The 22,967-nt window shown below is 42.6% G+C and overlaps 1 protein-coding gene across 4 annotated transcripts in view; it reads right to left on the bottom strand.

Annotated features, from left to right (window-relative positions):
* LOC146821832 (putative deoxyribonuclease tatdn3-A) overlaps positions 1-22,967 on the bottom strand; it is an 85,567-nt gene that overhangs the window by 51,005 nt on the left and 11,595 nt on the right. For 3 of the 4 annotated variants that reach the window (XM_085612880.1, XM_085612882.1, XM_085612879.1), the window contains exons 2-5: positions 20,713-20,745; positions 17,563-17,636; positions 13,961-14,042; positions 8,483-8,545 (exon numbers count right to left, since the gene is read on the bottom strand). In XM_085612880.1, coding sequence (XP_085469006.1) covers positions 8,483-8,545; positions 13,961-14,042; positions 17,563-17,636; positions 20,713-20,745 — 252 coding nt within the window. The remainder of the gene's footprint in view (positions 1-8,482; positions 8,546-13,960; positions 14,043-17,562; positions 17,637-20,712; positions 20,746-22,967) is intronic. The other variant, XM_085612881.1, reaches the window with a different exon arrangement.

Here is a 22,967-nt window from a genome sequence, read left to right as displayed (position 1 = left end):
GCAGATGCCAAATCAGCCCTAGAAAAACTAGAACGCACGATTGTTGACTTCCAAAATTTTGAACACCATAAAAAGTCAACCAAAGTGACAAAAGACATAAGGAATTACAATAAAGAACAAACCTACCCCTACCTCAGAGAAGACTTCTTTACACAAAACAACCAAGATCAACAGAGGTATCCAACAGGCACTTGGGGAAGATTCAGAAATAGACAACCGGTCACGTTCTCCACCTCCTCTCTAGAATCCGACAACTCTGACCCCGGGGAAGGCACTAGCTCCTCTACATACAATCCCAATTTTTTAGAGAGAGGCCAAACATTCACAGGGGAGAGACCGAGAGGCAGAGGGAGAGGCAGAGGGAGACCCAGGTACAACCTCCCCCCAGGGGAACGACAAACACGCAGGAAATTCTACCAATGGGGTTATCAATACTAACCCCTCCCCCCTCACCTCCCTCGTCCAGCATGGACCAAATGCCTATTTTTAACTTATCCAAACACCAACTGGCCTCAACTGATATTGCCCTACTTAGTAGAGGTTTGTCTTTTGTCATCACGGAAAAACCAAACTGGTTTGACATCCACATCGAAATTCTTCAATTTTTTTAGAAAAGTAAGACTAAATGTATTCTTTCAAGATAAAGAGACAATCACCAAAACTGACATCACAGGACTGCGACCCAAATCCACATTCAATCCACCTAGTGGTTCGATGCCCCCGGAAGTTATTGCTTTTGAACATCTTGTACTAAAAGACTTCAACGACATAAAAACCAACTACAGGTTCACTCCTTTTAATGTTAGCCTTGAAGAAAGACAGAGCCTCAACGCTCTAAAAAACTTGGACGATGTGGTCATAAAACCCTGTGACAAGGGAGGCGGTATCGTCCTACAGGACAAAACCGCCTACGCCAATGAAATTCACCGCCAACTCAAGAACACGTCACACTATGAACGCCTTATGCGCAACCCCCTTCAAGACATCAGTGATCTCATCCTCACGGTTACTAAAACGGCTCTAGAAGAAGGCTACATCAGCAAACACGAATTTTCCTTTCTTAATAACAAAAGCCCTAGGACTCCAGTCCTATATGCTCTCCCCAAGATCCACAAGAATCTGGAAACTCCACCTGGCAGACCCATCCTCTCTGGGTGTGGATCAATTCTAGAACCTCTAGGGAGCTATATTGACTTTTTTATAAAGAATATGGTACAAGACACTACCACATATGTTAAGGACACCACACACTTTATCAATCTCATTGAATCCCAGCCCTTTGACCCCCAAACCGAACTCCTTGTCACTCTGGACATCGAGTCACTATACACCAATATCCCTCAAGACAAAGGCATAGAAGTCATCAAAAAACACCTCAATCTACGCCCAGCACCACATCAGGTCCCGACAGAATTTATCATCTCACTCCTTGAAATAGCTCTTACCAGAAACTATTTTATGTTCGAAGATCAGTACTACAGGCAATGCAAAGGCACTTCGATGGGGGCCATTTTTGCCCCCAATTTTGCCATACTTTTTGTTGACGACATTGAAAACAAGTTCATTCTCAATAACAACGACCCCTTCTTTAACAAAATTCGTGTTTGGCGCAGATACATAGATGACGTATTCATGATTTGGTCTGGCACTGAAATCGAACTCCAACTATTCAGCGCTTGGCTCAATAACATCCAGCCGGATCTAAAATTCACCTCCAATTTTGACAACAACAAAATTGATTACCTAGACGTCACGGTCAAGAACTCCGATGGCGAACTCTACACTACCCTATTCAGAAAACCGACAGAGCGTAACACCCTCTTGCAATACGATAGCTGTCATCCTAGGGCACTGAGAGATGGCCAACCCTATGGACAATTTCTCAGAATTCGTAGAAATTGCAGGTTCAAAGAGGATTTCTTCCAGGAGGCTGAAATCCTGTGCAAGAAACTCACCAACCGGGGCTACCCTAGACGTTTAGTAAAGCGCTCAATGAAACGAGCATGGTATTCACACCGTGAATTCCTGCTGCAACCCAAAGAAAAGGCACCCCTCAACAAGATCACATGCGTAACTACCTTCTGCCCAGTCAGCAACAAACTTACCAAAATGATAAAAAAAGCATTGGTCAGTACTAGGCCCCTTGGAACTTAACACAGGCACCCCGCTCTTTGCTTTCAAAAGAGGACGTAATATTAAGGACCACCTAGTTAGAGCCCAAAAACCTACACACAAGGACAATACTCTACATTCTTTCCTTGGCCTCCCTCCTCTACAAGGCCACTATAAGTGTAACAATTGTATGTCATGTGATTATACTTGTAACACCCAGTTTTTTTAATATAATGGCACTAAACACACTTTACAATTTTTTTCTAACTGCAATTCACAAAATGTGGTTTACTGTATTAAATGTCCCTGCCAATTGCTTTATATCGGACAAACCACGCAAAAAATCATGACCAGGATCTCTCAACATAGGAGTAGGATCCGCTGCAAAATACAAACGGCACCACTGGTGGAGCATTTTTTGGCCAAAGGACACTCTGAAACTGATTTCACATGGCAAGTGATTGACAGTCTACACCACAACCACAGAGGAGGAAATCAACAACAAATCCTTAACCGCATGGAATGCAAATGGATCTTCAAATGCCGCTCTATCGAACATGGGCTTAACACTCTGGACGAATACAGAACCATTCTGTAACCGGATACCGTGGCCCCATGTGCCACTAACTTTTGAAACTCCAGTCTATTTTCTTGCTCACCCTATGGCCACATGTATGCAGTCTTGTCCATTTTTCAGCCATGACAATGTTTATGTACTGCATTTCAATTGTACTATATTTACACACTTGATTGAAGACTGATCCCGCAACTACTAGAACTCCTCCGTTCTAGCAACGCTGATTGCTTATATGTTTTTGCAATTTAATTTTCATTTGATTCCATCCAGACTTAGCAAGTCTTCATACTGGCTTGTCCAACTTTCTGGAAACATGCACTGTTCCCGCACTTAACAATCGAGCTCCTACTCGCATGCTTCCTGTCCCACTCGCTACCACTTTAGAACAGGCATCTCCTGAGCCTACTCTCGACGCTGGGCCCTCACGCGTTCCAATGCACGCAGCTGCATTCGCTTTACGTAACCAATAGCAACCCGTTTCCTCAAATACCGTCCACTTCCCACCACATTACCAGTCGCGGCGCGTACCTGCACGCGTCCAGGACCCGCCCCACCCCCCGCGAGACCCTCATTGATTGAACCGTGTGCCGCCTGAAATGAGTAAGTAATTCTGCAATTACCTTCTTCGCCCCCCCCCCCCTTCTCACGGCCTTAATATCCGCCTGACGGTAATCACTTACTCCCCCTCCATTGCAGATTAATTTCCCGGCACCGGAACCCCGCCTCCATACATTGAGCAGGTTGGACTAAGTTTTATACTCGAGTAAGTTTTTCCCTCCTATTCTGGCACAACCCCGTATTCTCGCATAACCACACCGAACTACGTCTTGCTAACCACAAATCACTCCGTTTCCCCAGGCCATCGTTTTCTATCGAGACATTTACTGCTGTGGCGAGCCCTCCGTTGCAACTTCCTTAACTGTCGACAACCCCATTACTTACCTTCCCATATGCTAAGTAAGTGGTCCATTTTCTTCGCGCGGCCTCACGCCCCCTCCTTACCTTGCTAGCAATTTTAATAGCTAATTCGTCCTTGTGACCCTTCGGGTCTCTTGAAAATAACCTTGTAAATGCTAAATGCTTCCATTTGCTTGGACAGTAGACAGTTCAATTTTCGTCTTTATGATTATTTTTCCAGTTTCTCAATTATCACCTAAATGGATCTTCCTAATTGCATCACTATTTGGAGAACACTATGTACCTTACATTTAATTGATTGTGATGCTATTTACAGTTCAGGGACTTATTTATGAGTTATTTATACTTGTTTATTTTTGCATTTTCCACATTTAGAGTTCATATGCTCACATTTGTCCTGAAGATGAACTCAAATAATTGAGTTCGAAACGTCGTCGACCTTACGCAACTTGAACCTTTTTGTACTAATTTAACCAAGAAAAAATGGTTCTCTATTGTTGCCAATGCGATGTTCTTTTTTAAAAAAGTCCACCCTCACCTGCACGTCACGCTTGTTGTCACTAAATATGTGAGCACTTGAATTCATCCTATGTACAATAAATAAGTGTCATATATTGACCTTTCCTGTCCCCTGTCTCTCTATATTAAGTATCATTCTCCCGTATGAGTCTTTGAACCTATACAAAATCATCCGCCCTCTTAAGGGTTTCTCTTTGTCCTGGACCTTCTTAGGCCATCCCGAACCATTGTTTTCTTCTACAATGTAGACATTAGCAACATCTTACATGATATGTCACAAGCGGGGAAGTGAGTGGAAACTGTGGAACCAGGATAGTGGAGAATCCGGATCCACAAAAGTCTAGACCATATAACAGCCATGCCATAGGCATTCACTTTTGGTTAGTGGGACCACTCCTGCGGTAACACAGATAGAACAGTCTTTCAGATGCTTGGCAATGTGTCATGAATTGGTCCACCTTTCCTCTATGCTGAATTCACACTCAGCTTTCCATCACCTTTTGTTTTCCCTTTCCAGCTCACCCCTGCAGTTAGGGCTTTCCTTAATCTGGCTTCATTTTCTCCCTTAGAAATTTCTCGATATCCTACCCAGAGAGACCAGGTTCTGTGCTCTCACCATACTGACTATTCGTGTAGGCGTTTCGGGCTTTAGATTGGATTACGGTTCAGTTGTGAGTTTGTGACAGCATATTCTGAGAAGAGACTGGTAAGCGAGGTCTGAATACACCGACACAGAACTTGAGGCCAGATGCATGTAGAAACCGTTTTGCGATTTCCTAATTACGAATCCTTGCGATTCACAATTAGGAAATCGCAAAACGGCATGCATGAAAGTGTGTTGAACACTTGTTGCGATTCCTATGGAATCGCAAATGACCTACCTCATGAATATTAATGAGGTAGATCGCAATTTGCTACCCCCTTGGAATCGAAAAAATCACAGGAATGGTGGCCTGCTGGGGTTCACCATGTCTGTGAATGCTTTTAAATAAAGCACTTTAAAAAAAAAAAAATCCTTAAAGGAAAATGGGATGCATTTCAAAAACAAAATGAAAAGTTTACTTTTCATTTTTTAAGAGTACGCAGTGGTCCGTGGGGCCACTGCCTGGTCTTAAAAAAACACTGTAACAAACATTCACAAAGGGCAAGGGGTCCCTTGGGGACCCTTTCCCATTTGCGAATGGGTTGCCACCTACTTAAAGTAGATCACAGAACATTCCTAGATATCGATGCGATTTGGTATTAGGAAGGGACGCCCTAAACACGCCCCTTCCTAATAGAGAATCGCAAACCCATTTTGCAATTCGGTAACAGGTTACCGAATCGCAAAATAAGGTTTGCTGCATCTGAAAAGCATTTTTTGCGTTCGCAAACGGGCCGATTCTGCATATTGGCCGGTTTACAAAGAAAAAAATGCTTGATGCATGGGCCCCTTGATGTTTAGAAGGTGTTATATCATGTTGTAATCATCTTAGCTTATGGTCATACGGTATTTGCGAGCACTGAGGACATATTTGGGGGTTGATGATGAATCCAAGTGGAGGAAGACTCCATCACAGTGAACTCCAGTCGAGCCTTCCTCCTACCCTTTATCTACTTACATTTTCCCTGTTGTCCCCTACTTAATATTGTGGGTGTGCAGTGTACCCCTTTTGCCCACAGCGGGTCTAACTACCAAAATCTGACAACTTGTTGCAACTCGCCAAATATGAAGCCAGAATTTTCTGTCGCCACAGATGCAGGAGAAATTCCATTTGGAGTACAGGGGACTCTGATTTGGGGTTAATCTGAAATGGGTCCAATTAAATCACTTGTAAAATGGCTACAAGAGAGATATCAGGTCCAGCACTTCCAGCTGAAGAATATGGAGGCATTTACTGCTGTAAAGGAGTCAGGTAGCACCCTCACCGGGCAACACTACGACATATATCTAAATATGATCATTGGCTCAGTTGCCTGGGAAATATTATGTGTCAGAATCCACACCTCAATAAAGCATTCATCAAAGGGTACTACAGAGGAAGATTCTTTAGAAGTGTTACTACACCCCAACCAAAATTAAATTGTTCTCATGCAGCAATCCCGACATGTGTATAGGCATGTGGTTTCAAACATACAATGCTGTATGTGCATTATAGTTACTAAAGCTCAAGGGGATCATAAATTAAAGGTACTATGGATTATCTAACGCAAATTAAGCTTTTTTAATTTTCCATTATATTGAAGCAATGATGGGGAACATGCAATACACAAAATATCTTGTATTATAAAATGTATAGATAAAAACACTCTCCAATGATGTGAAATTACAACACAGTGAACCATTCTGACTCAAAATATTAACTCTAAATTCTAACTCCACTCTATGAAATTCCCTCCTCCTGCACTTTTCCAAGAAAGCAAAACACATATGTACACATACATCTTGATGCAATGCCCTTCACAGGTGATCCAATGCTCCAACCCATAAATTCGGCATTCTCATAGATTACTTAATCCAGATCCCATGGTCCCTTGACAACTATTACAATATTTTACAGAAATGTATTTAATAAAGTTGGAATATAATATAACCTATCTATATTTTTAAATATGTCAAAACTCATCATTTAATACTGTACAGTAAGATTCATTTTCAACCAATCATCCTCCATTGAATTTAAACTCAATTATTGGGACCAGATTGATTTAACCTTTGAATGATATGTTGGGTGAGAGTCTAGTGCAGGTGTCTCCTATGAGTAGCTCAAGAGTTACTGGTAGCCCTCCAGCTACTTGAAAGTAGCTATCCTATATGCAGCCCAGCATACTAAATTAAGAGGCTATTGCTTGGATGAATTAACGTATGTATACCAAAATTGAAAAGTGTGTATTCAAGATGAAAATGTGCAAATTTTCAGAGCTAATAAGAGGATGTACGCAGAAATATACTTAATTTCCAAAATATATCTAAATTCTAAGTTGATAAAACCTTTCTTTCATTACTACTGGCAACCCTGCATGATGTGGTAGTTACCACTGGCAGTCTTGTATGGGGTGGCCACTAATGTAATGTTGTCTATACAACACTAATAACATTAGTAGCTCAGCATGATTTTCATTGAATGTAAGTAGCTCTTCTAACAGAAAAGGTTAGAAACCCTTGATCTAGTGGGTGAGGGTCTTCTAGATTTCTTTAAACTTGGATTATAAATCCTTAAAAGGGTCCGGTTAAATTGATCCCTGTGTTTTTTCATAACAACATAAATAGTTCCTGAATTGCAATAACTTAAAGAAATTGGTTCAGCTTAGAAGTTACCATTTTTCTTGCAAACCATAAACAGAGGTAAATCTGTTAAAGTCTAAAAGTTGATCTAGTTTCAGAATCCCCTTACCTCCCAAATGATGCCTTTTGACAAGTTATTGGCGAAGGGGTTAGTCTTGGGGGAGTACCGGCAACACAATTTTTGTCTACTGCTAAATTGCAGATCCTGGCCTTCTCGGGAGCAAATAAATGAACGAGGCAAAACTAATTGCAGATACATGCGAGGAAACAGAAAGCCATAAAACAAATCATGAAAGATACCTAGCTTGCTTACCCCTCTTGGCACCAGGCAAGGCAACACAATATTGATGAAAACCAAAGGGAGTTTACCTTTGCTATGTGGCACACTGCTCTCACAAGGATTTATGATGGTCACATTGTGATGAGCTGAGGAACAATAGGGTAAAGAAGGACGAAGGGTGTTAGTTTTACAAACCCTCCGATTTGGTAAATCAGAGGGGCTTGTGAATACTAAAACCCTTTTTCTAATGTACTAAACAAACAGTTATTCCAAATTGCTAAATGGGTTTAGAAATCAATGCCAAATCGCAATTAAGAAGTGGCGTGTTTAGGATGAGCCTTTTAAACTGCGATTTGTTATATGTAAACGGTTTGCAACTGGAATTCGGGTTACAAACCATTGATAAGTTAGCAACTGTCAAGATGCAGGGATTCGCTTTTTGGAATTGGCCTGGCAGCTTTAGGGGGAGAAGGCATGGTCCAGGGCACCACTGCTGCTATCACTGACGTTTTGCAACTGGAAACCCTTTTTTTTTTTTTTTGTTTTAAAGCAGTTATGGTTCCTTTAATGAACTGAATGAATATTAGTTAGGCAGGTCATTCTGTGACATGCTGCGATTCGGTATTTTGTGAATTGACAAATTTGTTCATAGGTTGGTTCGCAAAATCAGGCTAAATTTGCAAAAAGTTGGTCCGTAATTCGCAACTACTTTTGTGAACAAATCTTAGTACATCTGATCCTTGGACCTTAATAATAACAAAACAGTGAGTGACATTCATGAAAAATCAATAAGCAAGAATAGGCTCTTTACCTCTCCGATGGCCACCAGCTTATCTTTATACTTCTCAAACATTGGGATGGCTGGCTCCAAATCCTGAAAGAGACAGTGTGTGTTACTTTACTACCAGGAATCCAGAGGAGCACAGGTATCTGCTGAATACACATCACATCCTGTCAAGTGGTGGCACCAGTAAAGGGGTTTAAACAATTTCAAATAGGACAACTTCAGTAACTAGCTATGTGCAATAAACAAAAAAGACAACCGTCTCCAAGCTTGCTTCTCACTGTACAATAGAATAAACCAAACTGAATTCAGGGATATAATGAGCTTGTTTTTTTCTAATATTCATTACATATTTGTTAAGAAACACATCACCTTTCATTGAAGTTTTATATAGGTACTGCAATGTATGTATGGAATAAAATACTTGTTCACATAAGGGATGATTATATATTTCAAGTCTCTGACAATTTCAGTATCAATATATGCAAATGAATATCAAAGCTCTGTTCCTTTAAAGGGGCCCTCCCATGTAGAGAAATGAACAGTGCAGCATCTAATAATCACCCCCAACAATAAGCATTCTAAAATGCTGCTTTGTTTGATGACGTCTACTGGACTTTTGACATCTACTGCGACATCATTTAGCAGATTGCCCTCTTCAAAAAACTAAAGTAATTTATTTCCCAAACATAGTATCTCTCACCACCACTTTCTGCTTCATATCTGTAGTATACAAAAGGAATCAGTATTGTGGGTTAAAAAACACAATCTGCGTTCCATTTCAGAAGCACACATTTTAAAGAGCTCACTTCTGCTAATAAAACAGAGAAGAAATACAAATGCTTACAAATATAAAAACTTATATCACATGTTAATTGTCGGCTGCTTTTAAATACAAGTCAGAGTTGGGTGGTGCAGTACTGAGGTTGTGTGCAGGCTGATGGCTAAATGTAATCTATAGGCTAATTTGTAGTGTTGCCACTTCTAGTACGCGCACTCCCTGAAGCACAATTCGTAAGTAAAGAGGCAGAGTAAGCCGGACTATGACTGGTCATAAGAAAGCGCAGGCATGTTCCCTGTTTCCACCAATGTCTGTCACCTGACCATGCTGTAAATGTGTATCAGATAGTTCAAACTTCTTGTCTGCTGGAGTAAAGCATGCGCTGAGATTCTGAGCTTTGTCAGTACTCTGTGGTGTATATCAGACTGGCGACGAGGCGGGTCTTGAACCATCACTGGTGGTTCGCCTCCTTGCGTGTGGTGAATCCTGCAGCACTTGTTCTTGTTGCCCTGCTGGTCGATCCCCTGTGATGTTTTCCTCTCATGAGGATGGACGGGTGAAGGTGCTGCTCAAGAGGAAATTGGAGCCTCTGGGCAGCAGTGCTGGTAGCAAGGCAGTAACCACAAAAATAAATACTACCCACTTAGAGCTATATGCTACTTCTTCCTGGCTTCTTTCCCTCCTTTCCTCATCAATCCTTCTGTCATTTCTTCTCATATTTTTCCTTACTTCTATCATTTCATACTATTTTCCTTCTTTCTTTCCTTTCTATTTTTATTTCTTTCTTCCTTCTTTCTGTTCAGTTTTTTTTCTTTCCATCCTTCTTTCTTCCTTCCTTGCTTTCTTTCCTTCTTTTTCTCATTTCCATCTTTCCTTCTTTTCATTTTTTTCTTGTTCCTTCTTTCCATCCTGCTTTCCTTTCTGTCCATCTTTCCCATTTGAATGTTTTTCATTGTTTGCATCCTCGCACTCAGTGTGCCACTCACTTTTTTAGGTCTCGCCTACGCAGTGCGCATGTACTGCATGGGAGACCATTAGCCGTCGTGCAGCTCTTTTTCCAAGCACATACTCGTGCTTGTGGCAGCATACAGCTTGCGGGAGTGCGCAGCAGCGCGCCACAAGCACGAGTGTGTGCTTTGAAAAAGAGCAAACAGCTGATGCTTAGCGCGAGCACTCCCCCCACCCCTCCCACTTGCGCACGCACCTTCACCATGCTTTTTTTTTTTTTATTCCTTTTAGAGCGCGGGCGCACCACTCCCGGGCTTGTTCTGTTAGTAGATGCACTGTGTTTTCACAAACGCCGATCGTTGCCTTTCTCAATGCCCGCGCCTCTTTGTTTTCCTTTTCCACTTCAAAGCTTCACAATCTCCCTTCATGCCCATCGCCCCATAATCCCTTTATACCTCTGCGGCCAGTTCTTCAGAGAATGCTGCGCATAACCTGCTGCACTCCGATCCTTGTGATTTAACAGTTAAGTAGGGGTCAACCCCTCCCCAATTTCATTAATTTAAATCTGCATGCATTGTTTATTAAAATGATGCAATTGTTAATTTTATTTGTTCGAATCAATATTTTTAGTTCACAGGTTAAAGACTCGGCAAGACTCAAACCCGATCCTTTCCCTCTTCTACTCCGCATCGTAAACATCAGGGTTGAGACACTCTGTTTCTTTTGGGGCTTCTAAAGTAATGCGAGCTCTGGGCCGTCCATACCCCCTCCACTCGAGCATTGCCGAGCCCAGCCCGTTGCCCCATAATCCCTTTATACCTCTGCGGCCAGATCTTCGGAGGAGGCAGCGCATAACCTGCTTCACTCCGATCCTTATGATTTCACAGTTTAGTAGGGGTCAGCCCCTCCCCATCACACAAGTGCAGTACCGACAGCTGACTCAGAGAGACAGCCACTCACTCATATTTTCAAGAAAAAAAAAGTTACGGGATAATTCGAGCACACAAGCCAACATTGTTCTTAAAACATCCCATGTTTATTACACGGCTGCATGGCAGTTCAGCAGAGGCTCAATTGCATTATGCGAACAAAATTGCAAACTGAACTATATATACTGAAAACCATATGCACCACTCCACCTTCAAAATAAGATTGACATAAAAGCGTCTGCCGTGAGACCACCAGTACTCCAGGCACTGCGATGACACACTCCAAACATGCAGCGCTGGTCTTATTGTGGGTTTTACGACCAGAGAGTGGGAGATTTTTCAGTGGAGTTGGTGTTATCAGGCACACCTGACTCACATGAGTTCATTAAATTGCGCCCTTAAACTTTGCAATGAGCATCGGGCCTTGTTATTTGTTTCCTCTTCATGATTCTTTAGTATTCCACCCCTATTCCGAAATTCACCACACGCCACTCGGCCATATCAGCAGAAACTATGTGTTCCTGCATTCTCTACCAATGTGTCCTTAGGATGGGTCCACCCAAGCCCTGCCAGGCTTGAAAGGGAGGAACGTGTGACCAAAACTAGCACTGGCACTTTGTAAAACATTCAATGGGTGCTGCGTTGTGACCTAGAAATTATGGGAACATGTCCTTCCGAAACAAAACACCATCACTCTTCTAGGGCTTTTTAACACACCACTCCCTCTACCATCCATGCCCTTTGCGCGCACACACAATCATTGGCATAGCCAATAGGTCTTGCCTTTGGGACCTTATAAGTGTTCAGCCAGGCAACAGTTGATGTTGTTGCACAAAAGATATTCTGCTGCATAACTAAATACTTATAAGGTCCCAAAAGTGAGACCTATTGGCTATGCCAATGCTTGTTTTAATTTGGCATTTGAATCATTTTTGTTTGCCATTCTGTTTGGCTTCTTTGCCTTCCCCCATTTCCGTGCCCGACCAAGCAGATATGACATTTCATCTTACTCTCTTGAAGAGTTTATTAGCTTATGCGCATGTCTTGTTACCTTCATTATTTTAACCTCCCTAGTAGCGCTTTCGCTGAGGTTAATATATCTGTTGCTTCACAAGGCCTTGGTCGTTAGTACAGATGCATCTGCAGATATGCTACTGTTGGATGCTCCCTCCAATTCAACGTCAAGGATTCCAGGCTTCACCGACATCGAAGAGTCCAGGATTTAGGGACCTTTTTGACATCAATGGATCAGAGAGTCAAGGTTTTCATTTACTCCTAGAGTGAAAGATGATGAGTGAGCCTGCACTCGCTCATCATGTTTCTTGGGGCCCAACAGTCAGGGCTTGATATTTGAACTCCAAGAAATAGATGCGGACACATACTGAAAGTTGGGAAATAGGTAAATGTTTTTTGAACAAACCAAAAATAGCGATGCGTCTTCCATTTTGTACTTCATAACCCTGAAGAAAACCCTGAGCCACTTTTCACCTATTTGGAGCTATGCATAAAAAAACATCAAATGCAGCAGTCAAATAATTTCTGGTTGTAAATCATCCTTTCAGACAGCACTGTGTACAGGAAAAGCTGGAAAGCATTGTGGTGGGGATGAGACCCACCCACCCGCCCTTTCGACACCCAAAAACACACAATGCACCGCTCAAGGTGCAGTGACAGTGGTGCCACATCACAGAAGTACGTACAGCTGATCTTACATCTGGCAAGAGAGGACTTCAATGCAGTTTGATTTTCAGCATATGGAACCCTGTCGGGCACCATGTGTCACAGATGCGATCTGCCAGCGTTCAAATACAAAAAGACGTCACTGTCAGCTGAGCTGAAAGAATCCTCCCCTAGTTTGTTGTGCTGCACTTCTGAATCAAAAGCTCAAGGCACCAAAAAAGGTGACAGAAGAAGATCATTTGCAGCTGAAATGGTCCTTCAGATTAATCTCCATCCAGGAGGATGCTGAGATGCCAAGGAGGAAAGTGTTTTCCATCAGTAAACTGATTATGCACGGTCATGTACTTCCTTCTTGAGTTACAGGAGCCATATTAAATGTTAGGACTGATGTCGAGTTTGCAGATCCGGTGAAGGACACGCAAATGCGGCCATGTAGTCATCCAATGTGAGGATTTCTATGTTTCTTGCACAGCACTACCCTGCCTGGTCCTCACTGTCTCTCTGCAGCCTCAGACGCCGGAAGAGGTAACGTCCTGGAAATCCCTAGGAGCTATGTCTGCATCCTCCCTTTAGCTTTTCCTGTTGGCCTCCAATGTACAAAGGCTCCATTGACAAGGCCTTCTCACTGAAGAACATTGATCACCTTGAGGCTGTTGCAGTTAGTTATGCTGCATGTTCTTCTGGTCTTTAGGCCACCTAAAATCCCACAAGAACTGCGCTCCAATAAAGCTGTTTTTTCAGGACTTTCTCTCTGTAGATGAGAACTCAAAAGCTTAAGTTAAAGAGGTGGATTCTACTAATTCAAGCAAGATGAATAACAGTGTAGAAGTCAGAAACATCTGAACCACAGCCAGGCCTCTGTTGGGGCACAACAAGCCTCTCTGTGTGATCTTTATTATGATGTCCATACCATGCAAGCTTAGAATGGGTTACAAAACGCTGAGCAATAACAATGTCTACATTTACTGGTAAAAAGGTAGTAAACAATACATGTCAGGCATACATTTGCTCACATTCATTTTTGTGAATTTAGGAAACTGTACAATAAGGCAATATATAGAATTGCTCACATTGCAGAAGAGCCTTGAGCGTCATCAGATGCAAGAAAAGAAACATGAACAAGGAGAATTAATAACAAAGATCTTAGATAAAAATGCTGTTACAAACCGACAAAGTAACGCTACGGGAGCCATCTGCATCGCTCTGAATGGGGTGAATCCCGAAACATGGCAAAACGAAGCTTGGATATCTTCAAACAAAAGAAAAAAAGTTTTAATAATAAAGGAAATAACAGTGATAATGCCTCTTCTGGTCAGCTCTAAGTCAAGCCTGCAGTTCCCGCCATATCTCCTTCACCACTGCCCCCTGCCGAGGCAGCTCACAATTCCCACCCAAAAGTGAAAATAAAAAAGTTCTAAAGTGGAGGGAGAATCTCTGAAATCTTCTGCAGTAAGAGGGATTATTGGGGAAAGAAACAAGTGATCCAGCCGCTCTGTGAACAGCCCAGACATTCGACTTTTCAGACAGGTATATAACACATCCACTAACATAACTGCCACGCAGAATTCATGGGAGGCTCAGGTTTTTGGAAGATGACAGGATACCTCCCCACAGAACAGCATACATTAAACCTGCACAACTGCTCATGTTCAGTATAGTGTGAAAATCTGTGCACGAGTGCCTTGCATACCTCTTACTGGTTACCACAATGGAGTGCAAGCAGCTATCACTTAACTTGTTGGCCTAAACATGGTCTACGAGATCTGTCTATTATGTATTTTACTCATTGATTCCAGGTGCTTACAGAGTGGAGAACTCGCCAAAGGAATAGTTTAACAAAGTAGGGAGACAGAAAGAGTTTGTGAGATCACAGAACAGTAGAAGGTATCCAGCAGGGGAACCGAAACATTGTACAGGAGGGTGAAGGGCAGGGTAAACGACTCACAAGGTGTGATGAGAGAAGTCAGTTCTGGGCAAAGACTGCAGTATAGGCGTGAGGCGGAAACTCATGGGCAAGGAAATTCCAAGTTCTTTGAGCAAAGCACATAAAGGATTGTTACACAGTATTGCATTTCCCCATTTTCTGATCTCGGGTGGGAGGTGCCTTACTTCTAGCGCACTGTACGGTGTAGTAACAGAATACCATCTAAATTAAGAGCGGATTCAGAAAAGAATTTATGAGTGCGGGAATTAGTACTACTGAAGTATTCTTTTACTTACTCGTATAAACTTTGATGCACTGGCCCTGATACGTCCAACTCCCTGTTAGTAAAAGTGCAAAGCTGACACGTTGTCAATCAATCTGTCCTAACTGTACATGAATTGCCCTGAATATTTCCATTTAGGATGGCTGGGGCCAATTAACAAAGGCGTGCAAGGCGAGGTGAAGGAATACAATAGGACTACTAGTTTACATACACTAAAATGCCTGTGAATAGGCACTTAGCGTCCTAAATATCATCCACAGAAATGAAGCCCCATTGAAGTTAATTAACAGAAAATCTACACCAATGGAACAACATTTTTAGGGCACAACGGCCCACATTACAAGTTGAAAACTATATTTCGATCCGATTCCTGTGCAATCATGCATCAAACCTGCCTCAGTTTACTGGGGGAAAAGGCCTGGGAAAAAGGCAAAACACATACGGAATTCAGTGTCCTAAAAACCGATACTACACATTATGCACTATTTTCCTTTTAAAAACTTGGAATAGGAAGTCTTTGCCATGTGTGATAAAGACCACAACCTGTGGAATGTGGTATTTACCACGCGTAGTAAATACCCTACCCTATTCTGACAAACTCGTTCTGAGGGTCAACATGTGTGTCAGACAATATTTCTGTATCTGACATTTTGACATACAAGCGTTGAAATACTAATTCCATTAGGGATGAAGACGATTTGCAGGATCCACCACATCGCTCCAGATATCCCAGGAAATAGTTTAGAAGTACAACACTGCTTTGCTTCTATAGATGCATACCCCCTCCCCCAAACAAACTGCAATCAAGTAATTTATAGCAGCTGATTCAATATGTATTTCTCAAAGAGCATCTGGCATGCAAGCAGGACTGGTTAAATTCATGCCTCCAACTGTAATACCATTTTCCCTGGCAGTAGGTAGTATGCTTTGCAAAAGAAATTAAATAAAACCTCATTGATATTATTACATTTTTCAATATTACAAGTACAGTTCACCTAGTGATTCTTCTAGATTTCGACTGATCACAAATCTATAAAGTATATGTAACAGCTTTTCATTGCATGTAGCACGGACAATTTAATGCATTCTGTACATACCAAGTGCCAGTGACTGAAAATATATGAAGTTGTCCTAGCCAAAATGGTAGAGACAATCTTTGACTTTCAGGCTCAGGTATCTGCCTTACATTACCGTGGCCACAAAAAGAAAACCTCATACATGAGGGGTAAGAAGCTTTAATATCTAAGTACTCAGTATCTGATTAGAAACAGAATCTTATAACTGTTTCCAAATGTATTGAATTCTCGATATCATAGACTGGATGTGGCTTACTCAAGTCCTAAAAGCTTGACAATTATTCAATTAACCTACCTTTACATGATGGCACATGAGGTCTAGAAAACGTACACAGTATCACAGGCTAATTATGAGAATTAGAAGTCCTTTTAATCAAACTATTTAGAAGAAGCTTCCAAGGGACTTCTGAAGAGAGGTACTTTTGAGGTAAAGTAACAGTTCCTTAAATTTTCCACAATAAATACTTTTCAGTTTAAGATATGTTTACATTTCTGTGCATGCCTGGAGGCAGTGATGGAGGAAGCTGAAAGATCAAGTAAAATATGTGTACCAACCGTGTGAGGTGAAAGACACAGAGTTATGTTTCACACGTATGGAAATTCAAACGATAAATGTAGGGTGGAAAAGATTCAAGTTGAGAAATGTAGGATGTAAAAGATTTCCTCCGGCTTTGAATATGACAAAAAGAGCTATACACTCCATTGTAAATCATTTCAAGTTTACTCGGCATCCAAGAAATTATCTGACTTTCTAAGACAACATATGATCTGAATTGTTCAGTTCTGTTTCAGTAAAGGTTTGTGTGATAACCTTTACAGAAAAGGACAATATGTGGATGTTCAGTGCATGAATATTGCCTGCAACAAGGTCACCCTCTGTCTATTCCATAGGAGTGTAGGTCTTACAGACTTATTGGTTTAATGCTCAAAAGACCGTGTAAAAATTAATTCAAAACATCTGGAACAACCAGAACTGGAAAATCCCAGAGTGTGCAGTCCCTGATAATCCGTCCTAATGCCATTAAGGCATGGCCAGATGCCTCATATCAAGCTCTACACCTAAGGTGCTGTCAGCTGATTCTGAATGAGGATGAAGAATGAGGAAGTATTTAGATGTTATCGGGGTTCTCCAAAAAACTAAACTAATCAGTCTTATCCAATGAACAATTCCATAGGAATTTTAAATAAACTTTGTTTGACACCCTCTATGAGCTCCTAACTCATACACTAACATATTTTCACCACACAAAGCCAAGAAAAATAAAACCCAGGACGACTTACAGCTCTTCTAACCCCATACCGTTATCATATATCCCTTCCCTGTACCTATCACAACCAGGACACACTTTTTTAACATTTTACTGCCCCAAAGGTCCTTAATTTCCCATATATACTAATGTTTCCACAATTAGTGACATGTCTAAGACAAACAGCAAAACCCAGTTGTGCCCAAACTCTTTGGTAACCAACACAGTGAAGAACATACCTCTGCGACAGGCCAATGATCCTCTCGAACTCATTTATATTTTCTGTAACTGAAACCAAAGCTATTACTCCAGCCTAGAAAAAGGAAAACAAATGTAATTGTACATTTGAATAGACTATCCTGACAAAGGTTTACATTGTAAATTCAACCAAATTATTGAATGGAATGTGTCAATTTGGACAAGAACCAGGATAAATGCTACACTCTGAATTTTCCATGCAATATCAGGAAAGGTTAATGGTGATTTGGCCAGGGCATGCAATGGTCATTCAGGAACAGAATCAAATAGACTGTTTTCAAACACTTTTTAACTATGAAATTCAATATTTCCTCTACGATATGCAAGGTCATTAAGCAGTAGACCGGGGTCTAAAATTATTCCACGGAGGATAAAACTACCATATTCTTTGGCCTACATGAGTCAAAATTGAACTACATGAATATAAAATGCTTAGGTTTCTATAAAAGAAAACTCTGCGCACATCACAAAAACTCTGAAGCAATATTGAAAATCAAGTAGGGAACGCCACTTTTATGAGTCAGTAGTTTCACACAGCCTTCAAAGGAGATAAACCTCATAACTACAGTCCAAACTCAAAATATGTCTCAGCCACCAACCCTGTCTACTAACAGGCTCAATAGCCATCTCTGTTAGGAGGGCCAGAGGCGCCTCTCCTTTTTAGAGGCCCAACTACTGATGAAAAGTCGCACTTTCCTTAACAAAAAAAATACACCATTGTTAAAAACTACTTTATTCATTGTAGGAAAAATAATTTTGAAACTATGCGAAAGAGGTCTTGAAAGCAGTCATTATTCGGAAATTCAAATCTGCCGCCCTGGCAAAGGAGGGAAGCTGTGTCCGAAATGGGCTACACAAGGTCAGATACACTAGTTTCTCGGTCCCACTAATGCTCTGAGTCTAAGCCATGCTTCAAAAAGATCCAAGTGGCACAAATCTTGAAATCAAAGCCGTCAAGAATGCTTCATCGTCAGGGACAGTGTATCCTCTTCCAATTCATACACTTTACCTTCTCACTTTTGGATGTTGAAATCTATCAGTGGAATAGCAAATTCCTGCTTTGGGATTTTGTTTTGGAAAAATAAAAAACAGTGTAAAAGTTAGTAGGGCGGCCATCCTGTTTGAGCCAGCTGTCCGTCAAACTTTTCCAACTTTGACAGGAACCGCTGTCACAAAGGTTCCTGCCAATGTTAAGAGATGTCTACTGGCCGGTGGACATCTTTTAGTTCGGGGGACAGGATGTCTGTCAGGATGACGGAGTAATTTACTCCATTGCCTTGGCAAACATTATTCTGTCCTCCAAAGTCAATATCAAGCCCTAAATCTAAACTTCCCAATGTATGCTTACCGTGACGATATAGAGATAGTACATATATTAGAGTTTTCATATGTGCATGAATATGTTCTGTATTCGCTATTTTGATGAACAACTTTTGGGCAGACAATGTAAAACTGTGCGGAAGTGTCAAAAGTACCCATGCACATGCATATTGGAGAGATATGTTAAGGAGGGTACACCATGAAGCTGTGTTTCACTTGTGTTCCTTCATGCAGGTTACCTAAAAATATTTAGCGAAGTGACAAGAATAACACACAGGTTGCACACCAGCAGAATACATGAGAATGGAGAACGTTTAATGTTGTTGTTATAAAGAAGTTCCCAAATTACAGACACATTCCAAGGGCCTCCCTCACCCATCTCCTCCTAGAATGACCCAGTCTGATTCTAGGCACACAGTAAGCCTCACTGTAGGTTCCATGCCCCAGTAGTTCCAGAGCACTCAGGTTTTGAACATTCTTAGAAGTGCAAACTAATTAGCATATTTGATAACTTCACAAGAAGTGATGTCACACAAACTTTGACATCATTTACAACATAAACAAGCATTGGCATAGCCAATAGGTCTCGCCTTTGGGACCTTATAAGTGTTTAACCATGCACCAGTTGCATAACTAAATACTTATAAGGTCCCAAAAGCGAGACCTATTGGCTATGCTGTGCGGCCGCGAAAGTGATGGCGATCACGATCAAACATCAAAGCGGCCGTGCAGCCGCGAAAGTGAAAGTAATTGCGGTAAAGCGCGGCGCGCGCTCCCGCACATGCACTGTAGCTCTAGGCTGGCCTGGTAGCACTTTTTGGAGCCCTCTCAATAAGTCTCGCCAGACCAGCGCATGCGTATGCGCTGGGTCAGGCGAGACCTAAAAAACAACATCTATTAAATGATAAAACAATCAAAGTTAATAGAATAACACTATAACCTCACTGGAGCAGACGGAAGGCTGAAAACTGTTGCAGATCACCAGTCTGATGTGTCCAAAGTGATTCCTTCCATCAAATGAATGAGTCTGGGGGAAGAATCCCCAAGAAGGTACGTTTCTTCCTGGAGCTTTTGCATCCCCAAGGAACTATTTAGCACAAAGCAGAGCTCTGAACAGAGGTGACTTTAGCGATCAGGTTCAGGTCCTTCTTGGAGAGGTCAGCGCAACCTCCAAATGAGTGAGTCTTACTCGAAATGAGTGAGACTTGAAATCTATGTAGTTCGTCATAATCTTCGGACTGACTTGTCAGAGAGCAGAGGTTGCTGAGAAGGCATGAGAGGTTCCAATATTCACCACCCTCCTACATAGCCCCCCCACCAAACTCTCTACACTGATCTCCTGTTGGAATTCATCATGTGCTTCCCAACTTCTCCTCAGTTTCAATGCTCGCTAAGCAAGCCACCTCCAAACTATGCTTCCCTTTATCAAAGAGATGGGGAGCAGAATTCCTGGAAATAATCTCTGGCTGTGCTGTGATTGCTGGTACTTACAAGCTATGGAAAATGAACTCTCAATTTCCCCTTTGTAAATATCATGCAAAGAAAATGGGGAAAACATTTCCTGCCTTCATTATTACTCTATCATTAATAATGGTGAAAACTGAACCCAGCATAAAATGAATACATGTATGCTTAAACACGTTATTTTTGTTTGAAAGAACGTGCATGATTTGTGTGTGAAAAACGGGAAACAGAAGTTGAAATAGAAACAGCAGTTTAGGTGAATTCATTATGTCGACCTGGGCCACAGAAGGCTGGAGAGTGACCACAACAATACATCTGAATACTTGAGAAAAAAAGCCAATGCTTACCTTTCTTGATTTTTCGATCACTTCATCAATATCCTGTAAGACAATGCATATGTTTAAAATTTGTGAAACCCAATTCAAGCATCAATTAATCAAAATATGTGAAGAAGACTTTGAAAAGCGGTGCTGTGGTGTCACTTATAGAGCAGAGTTGAAGAGCAAGTCCAGCAAACAGAGCTACCATGCCGCTGGGTGCCTCACTCCCCACCACCACAAAGAAAGTGTGGAGAAAAGCAACCTGTCACTTGACCTTTATTGAGCAACGCCCCTCTGGTGGATTCTGTTGGCTGCTCGCAAATCCATCTATTGAAAAGGTCAATGCGGCTGCCAATATATCTGAGATGCAGAAGGATGAATGCTGTGCTCAGCAAAGGGCAGTGGGGAGGTCTGCTCCCTGCACCATCACTTACCTCAAGTTTCTAGTCAGCACAAATATTCTTTCGGGAATTAATCCTTACACATTGAATATTTTATTCATGTGTGCCTCAGCTCCGCTGCAGTCAGTCACGGAGACCTTAGTTGTGTATTCATTTCAGACGACATTTCCTCGGCCATATAAAACACAAGATGCGTTAGTTGGGCAGGTAGCCCATCTCTTCGTAAGACGTGCAGCCACAGTCCCTTTTAGACTCACAGGGTGACCAGCTGAAACTGGCTTGGTACAGTCTACAAAATTATCCTGTCTGCCCCTTTCTATGTGATGATGATTCAAACTAGACCATTTCATTAGGCTTCGCGCTGGGTACAGGAAAGTGGGATGGAAATCAGAGAAACAGAGCGGTGAGAAACTGAGAAAGTAGTAATGACTATCTCTGAGCCATATGGAGTACTCTACAACTTTAAGGCCTTCATGGGGGGAGGGGGCGCAACACAGGTATCCAACGTCTCATGGATTCAATGAAGAGCATCCACTCAGGAGCCCCCTCGGACCCTTGCCAGCACCACATCTTCCACAGAGCAGCCACCTACATCGCCTCCGAGCTTGCCGCACCATCAACTGCTCCATCGAGACCGCCACCTTTCCCGACAACTGGAAACACACCAAGATCAACACCCTGCTGAAGCAGCTGTCTGCAGACCCGACAGACCTGAAGAACTTCAGACCCATCTCCCGATCTCCTTCCCAGCCATGGGCATCAAGAAGACCATCGACGCCCAACTCTCTGAGTTCATCGAAGTGAATCACATTCTGGACATCTCCCAATCCGGCTTCTGAAACAACCACAGCTCTGAGAGCGCACTCCTTGCTGCCACCAACAACAACGGCTCCCTCCTCGACCAGGGCGAAACCGCAATCATCCTCCTTCTGGACCTCTCGCCCGCCTTCGACACCGTCACCCACTGCACCTTAATCATGAAGCTGCACGACGCCGGCATCCGTGACAAAGCCCTGGACTGGTTTCTCTCCTTCCTCACCGGCCGAACACAGCGAGTCAGACTACCTCCATTGCTCTCAGAACCCACAGAGATCAGCTGCGAAGTGCACCAGGGCTCCTCCCTGAGCCCCACCCTTTTCAACGTCTACATAGCCCCCCTCGCTGCAATTGTCAGGAACCACGGACTCAACATCGTCTCCTATGCAGACTACACCCAGGTGATCCTCTCCCTCACCAACAAAACCACAACTACCAGAGACAACTTCCACAGAGGGATGAAGGCCGTTGCCAATTGGATGAAAGACAGCTGCCTCAGACTCAGCTCGGACAAGACCGAAGTACTCATCTTGGGACACACCCACTAAGCCTGGGATGACTCCTGGTGGCCCGCCACATAGGGAACTCCACCCACCCCCACGGACCACGCACGTGACCTTGGCATCAGACTAGACTCCTCGCTCACAATGAATCACCAGATAAACGCTGTATCCTCATCATGCTTCCACACGCCACACTCAACTACGGCAACGCACTCTACAGCGGCGCCACCCAGAAACTCCTCAAGAAACTACAGAACATTCAAAACACCACAGCCAGACTGGTCCTCAACATCCCCCACTGCAGCCACATCACCGAACACCTTCAAGAACTCCACTTGCTCCCAGTCAACAAATAATCGCCTTCAAGCTTCTCACACATGCCTACAAAGCCCTCCATGATGCAGGACCAGTATACCTGAACCACCGCCTCGCATTCCACGTACCTGCCAGACACCTTCGCTTCGCCCAACTGGCCCTGGCCACCGTCCCATGGATCCAAAAGACCAGAGCCAGAAGAAGATACTTCTCCTACCTCACTGCCAAGACATGGAACACTCTGCCT

Source organism: Triturus cristatus, chromosome 6, assembly GCF_964204655.1.
Source record: "Triturus cristatus chromosome 6, aTriCri1.1, whole genome shotgun sequence".
In the NCBI taxonomy this organism is placed as follows: domain Eukaryota; kingdom Metazoa; phylum Chordata; class Amphibia; order Caudata; family Salamandridae; genus Triturus; species Triturus cristatus.
The sequence above is the reverse complement of the archived record's forward strand: the minus strand, read 5'-3'. Positions and strand labels throughout refer to the sequence as shown.